The 18,141-nt window shown below is 49.7% G+C and overlaps 1 protein-coding gene across 9 annotated transcripts in view; it reads right to left on the bottom strand.

Moving 5' to 3' along the window:
- Positions 1-16,129: 16,129 nt before the first annotated feature.
- Positions 16,130-18,141, bottom strand: part of EEF1AKMT1 (EEF1A lysine methyltransferase 1) — a 93,621-nt gene continuing 91,609 nt past the window's right edge. For all 9 annotated transcript variants that reach the window (XM_069202275.1, XM_069202269.1, XM_069202268.1 and 6 more), the window contains one exon: positions 16,130-16,574. In XM_069202275.1, coding sequence (XP_069058376.1) covers positions 16,444-16,574 — 131 coding nt within the window. In that variant the 3' untranslated portion in view covers positions 16,130-16,443. The remainder of the gene's footprint in view (positions 16,575-18,141) is intronic.

Raw genomic sequence — 18,141 nt, 5'->3', positions numbered from 1 at the left:
TAAAGAAAGCCATAGATTTTTGGAGGAACACACACAAATGGAGGACATTGATGAAAGGCAAGCCAGAATTCACAGGGACACTGGCAAGATCATAACTGCACCTCCTCTGAAGCCTAAGAGTAAGCTGGCCTTTCAAGAACAATTGGACACTGCTCAGCCACAAGCTAAAGTGCCAAAGACTAAACAAAAATCTCCACCTCCACAATTTTTTCCTCCTCAGTCTCCTCCTCATTCTCCTCACCTGCTTGTCTCTCCACCTACTACTCCCACACCTGTACAGTCTCCTGTACATTTTGATTCACAACAAGACAATGTGGATCCATGGGATCTCTATGATCCAGATCCCATTCCTGATAACAGCCCAGACTGCTATCCCTCCAAACCATCACTACTGGAGGATAGCACCGGATATACTCTGGTTTTAGCTAGGGCAGCATCCTACCACAATGTCGCCATGCACACTGAGCCCTTAGAGGATGATTTTCTCTTTAATACACTATCCTCTACACACACTACCTACCAGTCCCTTCCCATGCTTCCAGGCATGTTAAAGCATGCATACCAGATATTTCAAGAGGCAGTCAAAGCCAGGATAATTACTCCCAGAGTGGAGAAAAAATATAAACCACCTCCCTCTGATCCAGCATTCGTTACACAACAACTGCTTCCTGATTCTGTAGTTGTAAGCGCGGCCAGAAAGAGAGCCAACTCCCAGTCATCTGGGGATGCACCACCACCAGACAAGGAGAGCAGAAAATGTGATGCTGCGGGCAAAAGGGTAGCATCGCAGGCAGCCAACCAATGGAGGATAGCCAACTCCCAAGCACTACGGGCTAGATATAATAGGGCCCACTGGGACGAGATGAAGGATATCATACAACATCTCCCCAAAGACCAAAAAAAAGGGCACAACAAATAGTCGAGGAAGGGCAGGCTATTACCAATACCCAAATTAGATCAGCCCTAGATTCTGCAGACACAGCAGCTAGAACAATTAATACTGCTGTTACTATATGGAGACATGCATGGCTTAGGTCTTCAGGGTTTAAGCCTGAAATTCAACAGGCAGTCCTTAATAGGCTGTTTAATCAAAAACTGCTTTTTGGCCCTCAAGTAGATACGGCTATTGAGAAAATGAAAAAAGACTCAGACACCGCTAAAGCCATGGGGGCTTTGTATACAACACAATATAGGGGATCCTTTTGGAAACCTCAATACAAAGGTGGTTTTAGAGCACAAACACCTGAGGCATCCACCTCACAATCAAAGTCAACCTACCAACCTCAATACCAACGAGGTGGGTTTAAAGGTAATTACAGAGACCAATTCCCCAGAGGCAGTGGAAAATATCAGTCAACAAAACAAGCCTCACAGCCAAAACAGTGACTTACTCCATCTCTTCCCAACTCACACCTCACCTGTGGGGGGAAGAATGCAAAGGTTCCACAACAATTGGCTACCCATTACAACAGACAACTGGGTATTATCTATTATCTGCAATAGTTATTGCATAGAATTGGCACAAATTCCCCCAAATATACCTCCAAAGCCACACAATCTCTCCTCCCGACATATCTCAATGTTGCAAGAAGAAGTAAAATCGCTATTACTCAAACAAGTGATAAAGCTTGTACCACAAGATCAGATAGGAACAGAGGTTTACTCACTGTACTTCCTTATTCCCAAAAAAGACGGAACCTTAAGACCAATATCAGAACTCTCAACCTTTACATCCTGTCAGAACACTTTCACATGGTAACACTACAGGATGTGGTCCAACTCCTACAGCAGCAAGATTTCATGGCAACATTAGACCTCAAGGATGCGTATTTTCACATACCCATCCATCCAGCGCACAGAAAAAATCTCAGGTTTGTAATTCAGGGAAAACATTACCAGTTCAAAGTGTTACCCTTCGGGATAACAACAGCTCCCAGAGTATTTACAAAATGCTTGGCAGTAGTAGCTGCCTACCTAAGAAGACAACACATTCATGTCTTCCCATATCTCGACGATTGGCTAATAAAATGCAACAGTCATACACAGTGCAAAACCATACACATTATATAATACAAACCCTACACATCCTAGGGTTCTCCATAAACTACCAAAAATCCCACCTACAACCTGCGCAAATTCAACAGTATTTAGGAGCCACACTAAATACACTAACAGCACTTGCAAGCCCAAGTCCACAAAGAGTGCAAGCATTTCACAATGTATTAGCACAAATTCGGCCAGGCCAACAGTACACGGTCAAATTCATAATGAAACTGTTGGGCATGATGGCATCATGCATCGCCATTGTCCCAAATGCAAGATTAAACATGTGGCCTTTCCAACAGTGCCTTGCACAGAAATGGTCGCAGGCACAGGGTCAACTTCGCGATCTAGAGTTGATAGACCGCCAAACACGCATATCACTTCAGTGGTGGAATTCCACAAATCTAAACAAAGGGCGGACTTTTCAAGATCCTGTGCCTCAGACCATACTTACAACAGATGCATCAATGATTGGATGGGGGGCACACCTCAACAATCACAACATTCAAGGACAATGGGACACCAAACACAAACAATTTCACATAAATCACCTAGAATTGCTAGCCGTATTCCTAACACTCAGAGCTTTTCAGCCTCTTCTCACTCACAAGAACATCCTTATCAAAACAGACATGACAACAATGTATTACCTAAACAAACAAGGAGGGACCCATTCATCTCAACTGTCCTTCCTAGCCCAAAAGATTTGGCACTGGGCAATCCACAACAACATTCACCTGGTAGCACAATGCATTCCAGGAATACACAACCAATTGGCAGATGTTCTCAGCCGAGATCATCAACAAACACACGAGTGGGAAATTCATCCCCAAGTGCTTCAGACATACTTTCACCACTGGGGAACGCAAGCCATAGACCTATTTGCCACCAGCGAAAACGCAAAATGACAAAACTTCGCATCCAGGTACCCACATCCTCTGTCCAAGGGCAAGGCTCTATGGATGATTTGGTCAGGGATATTTGCTTACGCTTTTCCCCCTCTCCCGCTCATTCCATTTCTAGTCAACAAACTGCGTCAAAACAAACTCAAACTCATACTTATAGCACTAACGTGGGCACGTCAACCCTGGTACACGACACTGTTAGATCTGTCAGTGGTACCACATATCAAGCTCCCCAACAGACCAGATCTGTTAACGCAAAACAAACAACTGATCAGTGTTAGAAATGGGGTTTCTGGTTGGCTAGGGTATGCACCTCAGCCAGGCAGAACCTACCCACTCTAGTCAGGGCAAGGGAGTTACACGTCTAAGATATCCCCTGCTCGCCCCCTTGGTAGCTTGGCACGAGCAGTCAGGCCTATCCCAGTAGCAATGTGTAAAGCGTTTGCACAACACACACAACACACGTGACGCAAAATGTACACCACAAAGTAAACACAACACTGAGCTATGTAAAAATAATCTGTATTGCACAAAACATAATTAGACCAACATTAAACGTAAGTAATACCCTGCTACCTTAGCAGTTGTCAGAATGTTACACAAGTTACTAATACTCTGCAAGAATACGCAGTTGTCACATTAGAACAAGTAAGTACTCAGGATTCTGCAAAATAAGCAGTAGTCAGGAATTACAATAAGAGTTATATGCACTTGTCATGAATAACCCCTAAATACCCATAAAAGGAACATTAGAAAACAGATCACAAGTCATAAAAATACATATCAGCTGGTCACGCTCATAAAAGACACATCAGCACATATATGTAATGTTATGAAATCAGGTAAGGTCTGGTAAGCTCCTGGAGCCCTTATTCCCTAAAAAGTACCTGGTTGTGATGAAGAGGAACTTCCAGTGCCTAGAAGATGGACAATGGGGCCCCCGGCGCTCCTATGCACAAAACGGGGGCCTCTGCTGTCTCTTGGGATAGAGGGGCAATCGGCACCCCCTCAACAATGAGAACGGGCCCCTCTGGGGACCTGTGATCCTTGCGGGGGCCCCCCTGCCCTCTAAGGGCTCTCTCCGAAGGGGGGGGGGCCTAAAGCACCAAAGATAAGAGCAGTAGGGGTGATCACGCCCCTAGCGCAGTGATCGGGGGAAAGGGAACTCCCTTTCTTCCCCGCGACCTGCTTGGAGGGAGGCAGCCGCCCTTGTTCGCGGTGCGTCTGCCTGCAAAGGTAGTGAAGGAAGCAGGGGCCTCCGTTGAGGCTCCTCACCTGATTCCGACTGCGGCCGCACCCGGTCCGGTGCGCGAGCCGCTCTGCTGCCTTCCCTCGTCCTCGAAGGAAGCAGCGTCGAGATTTGGTGTTGCTGTGTGCCCCTGGGGCGTCCGAAAAGCGCGTGTCACCCGGTGGCACGATAGGAGCGGGCTGGCTCCTTTCAGTTAAGAATCAGAAGGTTTTCTCCGTGCCCTGGGGGCACCGGTAAGAGTGCTACACTCGCGCTTTACCAAAATAACTTCCCCGGGCTGCGGCGGTGATCTGGGCAAAAGAGAAGAATGCGCTTAGGAAAGCGCAAGGGCTCTGTCCCAGGCCCGGGCTGCGGCGATGATTTCAGAGATAAAAATAAAGCGCTTTTCCAAGCGCTAAGGCACCTCTGAAGCCAGGGCTGCGGCGGTGATCTCCTGCAGACAAATCAAGAGAGAGCGCTTTTCCCAAGCGCTACAGGCAAAGATGTAGAGATCGGTGCAGTGGTCAGGGGCCACAGCACCCTGCCCCTGGGAGCAAGCAGGACAAGAAGAAGCACAGGGCTAGTGGGCCCAGCTACAGGCCAGCACAAGGGGTGCAGATGGTGGCAGTTCCTTCAAGCGACCAGGCAGGTCACAGGTCAGCACAGCAGCAGCAGTCCAAGGTGGTTTCCTGGTGAGTCCATTCATCAGCGTTCTATGTCCAGTTTCAAGTTCCAAGTTCCAAGTTCCAAGAGTGTTCAAATTGTGGGGAAAATTCCCCTGTACTTATACTGGGTTTAAAGTGTGTTTTACAATGGTAGGGAGAGGAGGTTCCAGCCAGTTACAACTGGTTCTGGGAGTGCCCCCTCTCTCCTTTCAGCACAGGCTCCAAACATCAGTGGGGTGCTTAACAACCCTATTGTGTGAGGTCAGGGCAAAGCCTTTACAAATGCAGGTGTGCCCCGCCTCTCCCTTCTCTCAGCCCAGGAAGGCTTTACAATATGTAGATGCACCTCTGTGTCACCTCCACCCTTCCTGTGTTCAGGCTGTCTGAGAAGTATGTACAAAGCCCCAACTGTCAGTCTGCCCAGACGTGGATTGGAGACAAGCTGCAAAACCCCAAAGTCATAAGCACAGATAAATGCGCACTTTCTAGAAGTGGCATTTCTGTGATAGTTATAAAAAATACACCTACACCAGTAAGCAGCATTTCTCACCACTATCACAACCATACCAAACATGCCTACTCTACCCCTCATAAATCAGACAATACCCCTTACACATAAGGCAGGGCATTTCCAATGCAATTCTATTAGGAGGCAGCACTCACAGCAGTGAGACACCAAGTTAGGCTGTTTGTCACTACCAGGACAGCCCATGCAACATGGCACATGTACTGCCTTCTACATACATGGCATCCTGCCCAAAGGGCTAGCTAGGGCGTACCTTAGGGGTGACTTACATGTAGTAAAAGGGGAGTTCTGGGCCTGGCAGGTAAATTTAGATGCCAGGTTCCTGTGGCAGGAAACTGCGCACACAGGCTCTGCCCTAGCAGGCCTTAGATAGGTTTGACAGGCTACTTCAGTGGGTGGCGCAAGCAGCGCTGCAGGCCCACTAGTAGCATTTAATTTACAGGCCCTGGGTATAGGGATACCACTTTACAATCAATCAATCAATCAATCAATCATGGTATTTATAAAGCGCGCTATGTACCCGTCAGGGTTTCGAGGCGCTGAGGGGGGGGGGGGGGGCGCTGCTGGATTAGCGGTCTAAGAGCCAGGTCTTGAGGAGCCTTCTGAATGTGAGGAGGTCCTGGGTCTGGCGAAGAGATGTGGGGAGAGAGTTCCAGGTCTTGGCGGCGAGGAAGGAGAAGGATCTGCCGCCGGATGTCTTGCGCTGGATTCGGGGTACGATGGCGAGGGCGAGGTTGGCGGATCGGAGTTGACGTGTTGGCGTGTAGAAGTTGAGTCTGGTGTTGAGGTAGGTGGGTCCGGTGTTGTGAAGTGCCTTGTGAGCGTGGGTCAGGAGTTTGAAGGTTATCCTCTTGTCTACCGGGAGCCAGTGGAGTTCCTTTAGGTGAGGGGAGATGTGACTTCGGCGAGGTATGTTGAGGATCAGTCGGGCGGAGGCATTTTGGATACGTTGGAGGCGTTTGATGTCTTTGGTTGGTATGCCTGTGTAGAGTGCGTTGCCGTAGTCAAGTCTGCTGCTGACGAGGGCCTGGGTCACCGTCTTTCTGGTTTCTGTTGGAATCCACTTGAAGATTCTGCGGAGCATTCGAAGGGTGTTGAAACAGGAGGAGGAGACGGCGCTGACCTGTTTGGACATGGTGAGGGCGGAGTCCAGGATGAAGCCGAGGTTTCTTGCGTGGCTGGCAGGGGTGGGTGGGAGTCCGAGGACGGAGGGCCACCATGAGTCGTTCCAGTCCGAGGGAGTGCGTCCGAGGATGAGGACTTCCGTCTTGTCGGAGTTGAGTTTCAGGCGGCTGTTGTTCATCCAATCGGCGATGGATTTTAGTCCCTCGTGGAGGTTTGTTTTGGCGGTGAGCGGGTCTTTGGTCAGGGAGAGGACGAGCTGGGTATCGTCGGCGTAGGAGATGATGCTGAGGTGGTGTTGGCGGGCCAGTTGAGCGAGGGGGGCCATGTAGACGTTGAACAACGTGGGACTGAGGGAGGATCCTTGGGGGACGCCGCAGATGAGGTTGGTGGCTTTGGAGCGGAAAGGGGAGAGACGGACTCTCTGCGTTCTGTCGGAGAGGAAGGATGAGATCCAGTGGAGGGCTTTATCTTGGATGCCGGCTTCTTGGAGGCGGGTCAGTAGGGTGCGGTGGCAGACGGTGTCAAAAGCGGCTGATAGGTCGAGGAGGATGAGGGCTGAGGTTTCGCCGTTGTCCATTTGATGTCTGATGTCATCTGTGGCGGCGAGGAGGGCAGTCTCAGTGCTGTGGTTTCGTCTGAATCCGGATTGTGAGGGGTCCAGGATGGAATTGTCTTCGAGGAAGTGGGTGAGCTGAGTGTTGACGATCTTCTCGATGACTTTCGCTGGAAAAGGGAGGAGAGAGATCGGACGGAAGTTTTTGAGGTCGTTGGGGTCAGCCTTGGGTTTTTTGAGGAGGGGTTGGATTTCTGCGTGTTTCCAGCTGTCCGGGAAGGTGGCAGAAGTGAGGGATAGGTTGATGATCTTGCGGAGTTCGGGGGCGATGGTGGCGTTGGCTGAGTTGAAAATATGGTGGGGGCAGGGGTCCGTGGGGGAGCCTGAGTGGATGGTGTTCATGGTTGCTATGGTTTCTGCCTCGTCCACGTGGGTCCAGGCGGTGAGGCGGCAGTCGCGGGAGGAGACGTCAGGGGTGAGGTCTGGCGGTGGACCGGTGATGAAGCTGTCGTGGATGGTGGTGATTTTCTGGTGGAAGAATTTGGAGAGATCGTCGCAGAGTTTCTGGGAGGGCGGGATGTCGTTGGAGTTGGCTTTCGGATTGGAGAGTTCCTTCACGATGCCGAAGAGTTCTTTGCAGTCGTGGGCGTTGTTGTTGATGCGTTCGGTGAAGTGGGCGCGCTTGGCGGTGCGGATCCGTTGGTGGTGTTCGCGGTTGGCGTTTTTGAGGGCGGCGAGGTTGTCGGGTGTGCGTTCTTGGATCCATTTCTTTTTGAGCTTCTGGCAGTTGCTTTTGGAGGTGGTGAGATCGTCTGTGAACCAGGCTGGTTTTTTCTTTCCTTGGATGGTGGTGGGTTTCTTGAGAGGGGCAAGGGTGTTGGCGCAGTCGAGGATCCATTGATGGAGGTTGATGGCGGCTGTGCTCGGGTCGATTGCGTCGGGTGGAGGGTTGTTGCTGAGGGTGCTGGTCAGTTGTTCTTGGGTGACTTTGCCCCAGCGGCGGTGGGGAGGTAGCTGGATGCGGTGTTGCTCTGTGGTTTTCTTATAGGTGAAATGGACACAGTGATGGTCAGTCCAGTGGAGTTCGGAGGTGTGGTTGAAGGAAATGTGGTTGCTAGAGGTGAAGAGGGGGTCAAGGGTGTGACCGGCGATGTGGGTAGGTGTGTTGACTAGCTGTCGGAGACCGAGGTTGAGGAGGTTGGAGGTCAGTGACGCGGTGTTGACGTCGTTGGCATTTTCCAGATGGTAGTTCAGATCTCCCAGGAGGATGTAATCCGGGGAAGCGAGGGCGTGGGTGCTTGCAAGGTCGGCGATGGTGTCGTTGAAGGGGGCTCTTGGTCCTGGTGGGCGGTAAATGAGGGTTCCTCTGAGGGTCGTGTTGGGGTCCGTGTGGATCTGGAAGTGGAGGTGTTCTGCTGTCCTGAGGGTGTCGTCCGAGTGGGTGTGGATTTTGAGGGTAGCTTTGTGAGCGATGGCTATTCCGCCGCCGATTCCGTTGGTTCGATCTCTTCTGGTGATTTTGTAGCCGTCCGGTATGGCGATGGCGATGTCCGGAGACGAGGAGTCGTTCCACCAGGTTTCGGTCAGGAAACCCACGTCAGGAGCAGTGGTGTCGAGCAAATCCCAGAGCTCGATGGCGTGTTTTCGTGCGGAGCGGGTGTTGATGAGGATGCAGTTCAGGTGGTTGGGGTTGGATGTTTTCGTAGTTGGAATGGTCGTTCTGGTGCAGGAGAAGTTGCAGGTACGGCAGGAAAAAGGTCCTTTCGTGTGCTTCGGGGATGCCCGGTAGCATTCAGTGGAGGGGCCGGGGTTGAAGGCGCGGAGTTCGTTGATCGAGTAGCGGATGCGGGGGGCGCGAGGGCCAGGGAGCGTGGCGCTGGGCGCGGTCCAGGCGCGGACGGGCGCAGACGGGCTTGCCTCTGGCGCGCCTCCGGCGCGCCAGCGGCGCGGACGCGCAGCGCCCGCCATTAAGAAGGGAGGGGGGAGGGAGGAGCAGCTGGGAGGCGGGAGGCGGGAGGGAGCGGCAAATGGGGGCGCGAGGGGGGTGGGGCCGCAGGGAGGCAGCGGCAGGGAACGAGGAGCGCACAAGGGGCAGAAACACTGAAAAACGAGCAAAATACGAGCAGATACAATAAGAAAAATCACACAAACAGAAAAACAGTATGGCACAATTTACGATCGGGGAGACAGCAATCAGGGGGGCACAAAGGGGGCAGAAGCGCCGGCGGCGAGGCGCTGAAAAAGCGAGAAAACTGAAAAAACACTTACGGGACGGCGGAAGCGGCACACGGGTCAAGCGAAGCTAGTCAGAGCCCACTAGACCCCAGGGATGAGGCGCAGGAGGATGCCTGCGGGTGGAGGAGGGCCTCGAACACGCAAACAGCAGCGTGGTCAGGGGACAGAGGCAGGAGGCAGCAGGTTGGTGCTGCGGTCGTGGGGGGCGAGCTCAGGACCTGAAACAGGTCAGAGGTCGCTCACTCGCGACGCGCAGCGCCCGCCATTAAGAAGGGAGGGGGGAGGGAGGAGCAGCTGGGAGGCGGGAGGGAGCGGCAAATGGGGGCGCGAGGGGGGCGGGGCCGCAGGGAGGCAGCGGCAGGGAACGAGGAGCGCACAAGGGGCAGAAACACTGAAAAACGAGCAAAATACGAGCAGATACAATAAGAAAAATCACACAAACAGAAAAACAGTATGGCACAATTTACGATCGGGGAGACGGCAATCAGGGGGGCACAAAGGGGGCAGAAGCGCCGGCGGCGAGGCGCTGAAAAAGCGAGAAAACTGAAAAAACACTTACGGGACGGCGGAAGCGGCACACGGGTCAAGCGAAGCTAGTCAGAGCCCACTAGACCCCAGGGATGAGGCGCAGGAGGATGCCTGCGGGTGGAGGAGGGCCTCGAACACGCAAACAGCAGCGTGGTCAGGGGACAGAGGCAGGAGGCAGCAGGTTGGTGCTGCGGTCGTGGGGGGCGAGCTCAGGACCTGAAACAGGTCAGAGGTCGCTCACTCGCGACGCGCAGCGCCCGCCATTAAGAAGGGAGGGGGGAGGGAGGAGCAGCCGGGAGGCGGGAGGGAGCGGCAAAAGGGGGCGCGAGGGGGGCGGGGCCGCAGGGAGGCAGCGGCAGGGAACGAGGAGCGCACAAGGGGCAGAAACACTGAAAAACGAGCAAAATACGAGCAGATACAATAAGAAAAATCACACAAACAGAAAAACAGTATGGCACAATTTACGATCGGGGAGACGGCAATCAGGGGGGCACAAAGGGGGCAGAAGCGCCGGCGGCGAGGCGCTGAAAAAGCGAGAAAACTGAAAAAACACTTACGGGACGGCGGAAGCGGCACACGGGTCAAGCGAAGCTAGTCAGAGCCCACTAGACCCCAGGGATGAGGCGCAGGAGGATGCCTGCGGGTGGAGGAGGGCCTCGAACACGCAAACAGCAGCGTGGTCAGGGGACAGAGGCAGGAGGCAGCAGGTTGGTGCTGCGGTCGTGGGGGGCGAGCTCAGGACCTGAAACAGGTCAGAGGTCGCTCACTCGCGACGTGCAGCGCCCGCCATTAAGAAGGGAGGGGGGAGGGAGGAGCAGCTGGGAGGCGGGAGGGAGCGGCAAATGGGGGCGCGAGGGGGGCGGGGCCGCAGGGAGGCAGCGGCAGGGAACGAGGAGCGCACAAGGGGCAGAAACACTGAAAAACGAGCAAAATACGAGCAGATACAATAAGAAAAATCACACAAACAGAAAAACAGTATGGCACAATTTACGATCGGGGAGACGGCAATCAGGGGGGCACAAAGGGGGCAGAAGCGCCGGCGGCGAGGCGCTGAAAAAGCGAGAAAACTGAAAAAACACTTACGGGACGGCGGAAGCGGCACACGGGTCAAGCGAAGCTAGTCAGAGCCCACTAGACCCCAGGGATGAGGTGCAGGAGGATGCCTGCGGGTGGAGGAGGGCCTCGAACACGCAAACAGCAGCGTGGTCAGGGGACAGAGGCAGGAGGCAGCAGGTTGGTGCTGCGGTCGTGGGGGGCGAGCTCAGGACCTGAAACAGGTCAGAGGTCGCTCACTCGCGACGCGCAGCGCCCGCCATTAAGAAGGGAGGGGGGAGGGAGGAGCAGCTGGGAGGCGGGAGGCGGGAGGGAGCGGCAAATGGGGGCGCGAGGGGGGCGGGGCCGCAGGGAGGCAGCGGCAGGGAACGAGGAGCGCACAAGGGGCAGAAACACTGAAAAACGAGCAAAATACGAGCAGATACAATAAGAAAAATCACACAAACAGAAAAACAGTATGGCACAATTTACGATCGGGGAGAGGGCAATCAGGGGGGCACAAAGGGGGCAGAAGCGCCGGCGGCGAGGCGCTGAAAAAGCGAGAAAACTGGAAAAACACTTACGGGACGGCGGAAGCGGCACACGGGTCAAGCGAAGCTAGTCAGAGCCCACTAGACCCCAGGGATGAGGCGCAGGAGGATGCCTGCGGGTGGAGGAGGGCCTCGAACACGCAAACAGCAGCGTGGTCAGGGGACAGAGGCAGGAGGCAGCAGGTTGGTGCTGCGGTCGTGGGGGGCGAGCTCAGGACCTGAAACAGGTCAGAGGTCGCTCACTCGCGACGCGCAGCGCCCGCCATTAAGAAGGGAGGGGGGAGGGAGGAGCAGCTGGGAGGCGGGAGGGAGCGGCAAATGGGGGCGCGAGGGGGGCGGGGCCGCAGGGAGGCAGCGGCAGGGAACGAGGAGCGCACAAGGGGCAGAAACACTGAAAAACGAGCAAAATACGAGCAGATACAATAAGAAAAATCACCCAAACAGAAAAACAGTATGGCACAATTTACGATCGGGGAGACGGCAATCAGGGGGGCACAAAGGGGGCAGAAGCGCCGGCGGCGAGGCGCTGAAAAAGCAAGAAAACTGAAAAAACACTTACGGGACGGCGGAAGCGGCACACGGGTCAAGCGAAGCTAGTCAGAGCCCACTAGACCCCAGGGATGAGGCGCAGGAGGATGCCTGCGGGTGGAGGAGGGCCTCGAACACGCAAACAGCAGCGTGGTCAGGGGACAGAGGCAGGAGGCAGCAGGTTGGTGCTGCGGTCGTGGGGGGCGAGCTCAGGACCTGAAACAGGTCAGAGGTCGCTCACTCGCGACGCGCAGCGCCCGCCATTAAGAAGGGAGGGGGGAGGGAGGAGCAGCTGGGAGGCGGGAGGCGGGAGGGAGCGGCAAATGGGGGCGCGAGGGGGGCGGGGCCGCAGGGAGGCAGCGGCAGGGAACGAGGAGCGCACAAGGGGCAGAAACACTGAAAAACGAGCAAAATACGAGCAGATACAATAAGAAAAATCACACAAACAGAAAAACAGTATGGCACAATTTACGATCGGGGAGAGGGCAATCAGGGGGGCACAAAGGGGGCAGAAGCGCCGGCGGCGAGGCGCTGAAAAAGCGAGAAAACTGAAAAAACACTTACGGGACGGCGGAAGCGGCACACGGGTCAAGCGAAGCTAGTCAGAGCCCACTAGACCCCAGGGATGAGGCGCAGGAGGATGCCTGCGGGTGGAGGAGGGCCTCGAACACGCAAACAGCAGCGTGGTCAGGGGACAGAGGCAGGAGGCAGCAGGTTGGTGCTGCGGTCGTGGGGGGCGAGCTCAGGACCTTATGAGGTAAATTAAATATGCCAATCAGGTATAATCCAATCATACCAAACTTGTAAGGGAGAGCACATGCACTTTAGCACTGGTTAGCAGTGAAAAAGTGCTCTGAGTCAAAACGTCAGCCAACAAAGGTCAGAAAAATAAGGAGGCAAAAAGCAAAAAGTCTGGGGAATGACCCTGTAAAAGGGCCAGGTCCAACAATCAGGCATCCAGATCCTAAAATACTTAATCTAACAATTTGGCTCCTGAAGTCATGGAGTTTGGATATTTACAACTACCAACTGAATGTATGGAAGTTAATAAACAGGCAAGAAAACCCACTAGCAGGCAGTGTTATGCAAAGATGTGGAAAAGGTTTGTGTATTACTGTCAATCTAAACAAATTGCCCCTCTTTCAGCGTCAATACAAGACATTGTAAGTTATTTGCTTCATTTACAAGAAGCAAATTTAGCCTTTTCGTCCATTAAAATACATCTCACTGCAATTTCTGCGTATTTGCAAAATATACAACCCAGCTCTATATTTAGAGTCCCTGTTATCAAAGCCTTCATGGAAGAATTAAAAAACATCATTCCATCGAGAACACCTCCAGAGCCTTCATGAAATCTAAACATAGTACTCACACAACTCATGGGTCCACCATTTGAACCTATGCATTCATGTCAGATTCAATACTTAACATGGAAAGTTGCCTTCCTAGTTGCAATTACTTCATGAAAGAGTTAGTGAAATCCAAGCTTTCACTATTCAAGAACCGTTCATACAAGTACACAAACATAAAGTTGTACTTCGAACAAACCCAACATTTTCCCAAAGGTTATATCACTGTTTCATATCAATGAAACAGTGGAACTACCAGTCTTCTTCCCACAGCCAGACTCTGTAGCAGAAAGAGCCCTGCATGCATTAGACATTAAAAGAGCTCTAATGTATTACATACATAGAACTAAATCTTTAAGGAAAACCAAACAATTATTTGTGCAGTTCCAAAAACCACGTACCGTTAACCCTATTTCAAAGCAAGGGCTGGCTAGATGGATAGTAAAATGGATCCACACATGTTACCTAAAAGCTAAAAGGCAGCTATTAGTTACACCTAAAGCACATTCCACCCAGAAAAAAGGTGCTACAATGGCTTTCTTAGGAAACATACCAATGGCCGAAATCTGTAAAGCAGCCACTTGGTCAACACCGCATACATTTACCAAGCATTACTGTGTAGATGTGTTAGCTGTACTAAGAACACTATTTCAAACAACTTCAACTCCTACAGGCTGACCACCGCTTATGGGAGATAAAACTGCTTTGTAATCGAACGCAAAATGTCACTTACCCAGTGTACATCTGTTCGTGGCATGTTCCGCTGCAGATTCACATGCACCCTCCCACCTCCCCGGGAGCCTGTGCTGTTTAAGTTCAACATTCACTTGTACATATGTATATATATAAATATATATATATACATATATTCCATTTGCATGGACATCGCTTTTCTTTATACTCTATCACTCCTACCTTACCCTCAGCGGGAAAACAATCTAACATGGAATCGATGCCCATGCGCAATGTAGCTGAAGAGGAGGAGTCACTCGATCCCATGACTTGAAAATACTTCTTCGAAGAAAAACAACTTGTAACACTCCGAGCCCAACACTAGATGGCAGAATATGCATAGCATGTGAATCTGCAGCGGAACATGCCACGAACAGATGTACACTGGGTAAGTGACATTTTCCATATATTCAATGAAAAAACAAATCATATAATGTTGTTTATTATGGTATTATTTCTTTCAAATTGCCGTTTTAGTATCAATGTACTTTATAGGTACTTTAGAGAAAGTACAGCAGTACATCGTAAACTTTAAAAAAAAAAATATATAAAGCAATGAAAATACTTCTTAACTCTATAGACTTTGCTAAAGTGCTTAATTTCTTCCTATATTTCACAAAAGGAATAACAACTTATATTCAACGTCAAGCCACAGAACAAAGAGAAAGAATGGTCTAAACAATATGGCTGCCTTTTCATTTTGCAAGGCCTTTGATTAACCCATGATATTGTGTCTCTTCATCTCTATGTACCGCGGTATACCGCAAAGGTTCTGCGGTATACCATGACCCAATATATTACTACGTTTTTCTCCTTTATTACTTAAAAACAACTGGACAAATCAGATCAAATAACTACATAGACCCTTTCCACACCATAATCTATGTTCCTAACAAATTTAATGTAAATCCGATCAGCCATGTTGCATTGGTGGAAAAATATGTTTTGAAACCCTCCTTTTTTGCACCCTTTTAACTAATCACCACAAACCTTTGCATCATCAGCCAATCTTTTCTGGGAGAGCCCACCCTTTTCTAAATACCATCCCATCCAATCCCTGAGCCATTATAACGCCCTCCTACCCTGTACTCTTCCATAATCTTAAAAGCCATATACTGACCACTACCCGTCCCCATTAACGAACCCTAACATCATATCCTTCCTCTATTCTGAACTCTAATAACCCCATGCAATTCCTTACTCTTAACTATCTCTGAACCCTATACACCCCTCCACACCACTTACTTCCCCCTACCCATCCCTGAACCATAAAACCCTCACAGCTCTGTTCACTCACCCATACCTGAACCCTAGAAACTCCCTACACCTTTACTACTCCCTACCCTTACCCATTCCTAAACCCTTAAAAATCCTGTACACCCATGTAATTCCCTAAAAAACACACTTACCTGCATAGTAAAGTCCCAGGTTGTAACGTTCCAGAAAAAGGCATGTGTGGTACCTAAATATATGGTAACTGTTGTGTTGTGAAAGTAACGCCTGGTAATGGTTAAGCCTGGTCTGGTGGCTTAGTGGACTAATGCGTCGACTGTAGGGGCCTGTGTTCGACCTCATGGTTACAGGTTCAAATCCCAGCAGGTCCAATCACAGCCTTTCATCCTTTTGAGGTCAATAAAATGAGTACCACTGAGTCAGGTAGCAATAAACATCTGTTATTCAGAGCCAAGATACCCTTGTGGGTGGACGTGCTCTTTATACATATACGTTATGTTATGTTAATGCCTGCGCAGTCAAGACTGCATATCTGTGCTATTATGTAGTACACTGTCAAACCTACATATTCCAAACACCATTCAAGGATAGGATGTCGTTATTTCTAATTCTCTGAAATGTTGGCGATTCAGACGTACTGGAGAACTCAGCATGTCAGACTTTTGTTGAGAATGACTAACTTTCAGTTATTCAATATGAAAATTGAAATACATTTCAATGCTTGAAATGTTAAAAAACATCTGTAAAAAAAATATCAGTAATTACCGACGAATTGTAACTAACGTATTCTGACTGCCTCTTGCATTTGTATAACTTTACAGTTTCTTCTGAACTGCTGATCCTGGTTCACCTTTATGACGCGGTGAAAAAGTACAAATTTAACTCCTATCTTTGAATTGATGATTATAATTTTATCTTGTAAATGTTTATTTTTGAGGCAGCGCTGATTGACAGCCTGTACCGGATCTAACAACATTTCTGAGATGACAAGCATGCCCGTATATATTAAACAAAATGTTCATAAAGAGCAGAATACATATTTACATTTTAGGCTAAAATACTGTTTTCCATGACAAAACCAAACAAAATATTTTAAAATCAAATATGTGATTACAATATGAAAATGTTGCCAGAGGATTTTATGCTCAGCATCGGAACACCTTAAGTAAACATGGGACTAAATGCCTATATCAGGCAGCTGAAAAAACAGTCAAGGATCAAGACCACAATCATAATTTGCATAACATCGAAATTCGTTTGCCAAGTGCCGCGTATGTTGTGGAATGAACTGACACATTTTCACACCAAGAATACTTGCTGCTGCATCCTCCATTACTGCACCTGAAGCAAATAAAAAAAGTACATTAAGTCTGCGTTTTGTAGGTGGTTTAAAACAATTTTGTTTCCCATCCCATCCCCCCTTCGCCCCCCCCCCCCCGAATTGACAGTGATGGGAAATTATTCATACAAGTGCAATTCAATTTATGATTGTTTTTGAATCTGACCCACTGTGTCTTCTGTAGGTTTGTATGTGTAATACCCGGGAACAAAGCACAGTTTTACCTAGGGTACTCTGATGACCTGATTATTTGCATTGTTGACAGCTTAGTAGTCATGGACAAATGGCGTGCGATTCAGAATATAAGCAGGGCATTGAGTGAGAGACAAGCCCATAGGAAGAGAAGAATTAACATATCCCTAGGCCAGAAACTTACATCACCTTTAGTGTCTAAGGTCTAAACTAAAACCTGAAAAAGCTGAGGTTGAAGAATCAAATGGCTCATGTAACTTAATTTTGATTGATTTACTCGTTTTGAAAAATTAAAATGCAATCGCCATTGTATTTGTCTTATAACTGGCAAATTAAACAAAGTACATATTTTAAAAAGTTTCAGTAAAGAACTAATTGAGCCTATAGGCGTCATGCCAGTTCGCAGTGAAAAAGAATAATGCGTTCAAGCTTCCAGGAGGAAGATGGAAAAATGCGGGATCCCATGATCAATACATAACTCTACTTCTAGTGAATAAAAGCAGACTGATCAACATTTTTCACATCAAAAACCGCAGCAAAAAATTATGTTCAATCATCAATTGAGAGACTGAATGATATTTATCTCTGATGAATGCTTCAAAATGGAAGAAACTGTCCACCTTCGGAATAATCTGTTTCCAAATGTAACGAACGTTTATCAGTCAGTCCTAATTTATAGGAAACAGAGGTGTTTGATTCAAAGGAAATTCACTCATTTAGCAGTTCTGGTCTCCTACATAGTCACTCATTAAAACCTCTGTGTTTTAGGCAGGAGTGGGTGCTAAATTCTGCTACGTCGGTGGAGTTGGCGGAATTTTGGCCACTCCGCATTGCGTTTGCACAGTTTTGGCCAAATTCTGCCAACTGCCGCATGGTGGAGGATTTTTTCATGCGCGGCTCACCAACGATAAGTTGGCGAGTGAAACTTACCGTCCCCTAGCATGATTTTCAGTGCTAGGAGGTCACCCAATGAAATGTTCTCATTGTGAACCGTCGCAAGCGGTCATGGCCATACGCTGTGAGAAAACTGCAGTTCGAGTATTAGAGTGGCAGCAAAATCAAATCTAGCAGCAGAACCCTCTTGCAAGCCGCCTGGTGCCATTCATGCAGATTTTTCAGCATGGAAGGAGCTCTGGGTGCTAAACCTCAACACGAGCAGTGCAACTTTCCGATTTCCGCCTATTTGCAGAACTCAGCAGAACCTCTCTGAGTTGTCACGTAACTCTATGGAATTCTGCAGAGTTAAAGTCCACAACTCCATAGCCCTAGTTTTATGAAGTTATTGTCACCACCTTGCTGTTTTATGAAATTACTGAAAAACATTCTTTATCTTGGCGAATCCTCTTCAGTAGCCAAATGCAAATATCCTCAGGTCGC

Source organism: Pleurodeles waltl, chromosome 8, assembly GCF_031143425.1.
Source record: "Pleurodeles waltl isolate 20211129_DDA chromosome 8, aPleWal1.hap1.20221129, whole genome shotgun sequence".
Taxonomy (NCBI): domain Eukaryota; kingdom Metazoa; phylum Chordata; class Amphibia; order Caudata; family Salamandridae; genus Pleurodeles; species Pleurodeles waltl.
The sequence above is the reverse complement of the archived record's forward strand: the minus strand, read 5'-3'. Positions and strand labels throughout refer to the sequence as shown.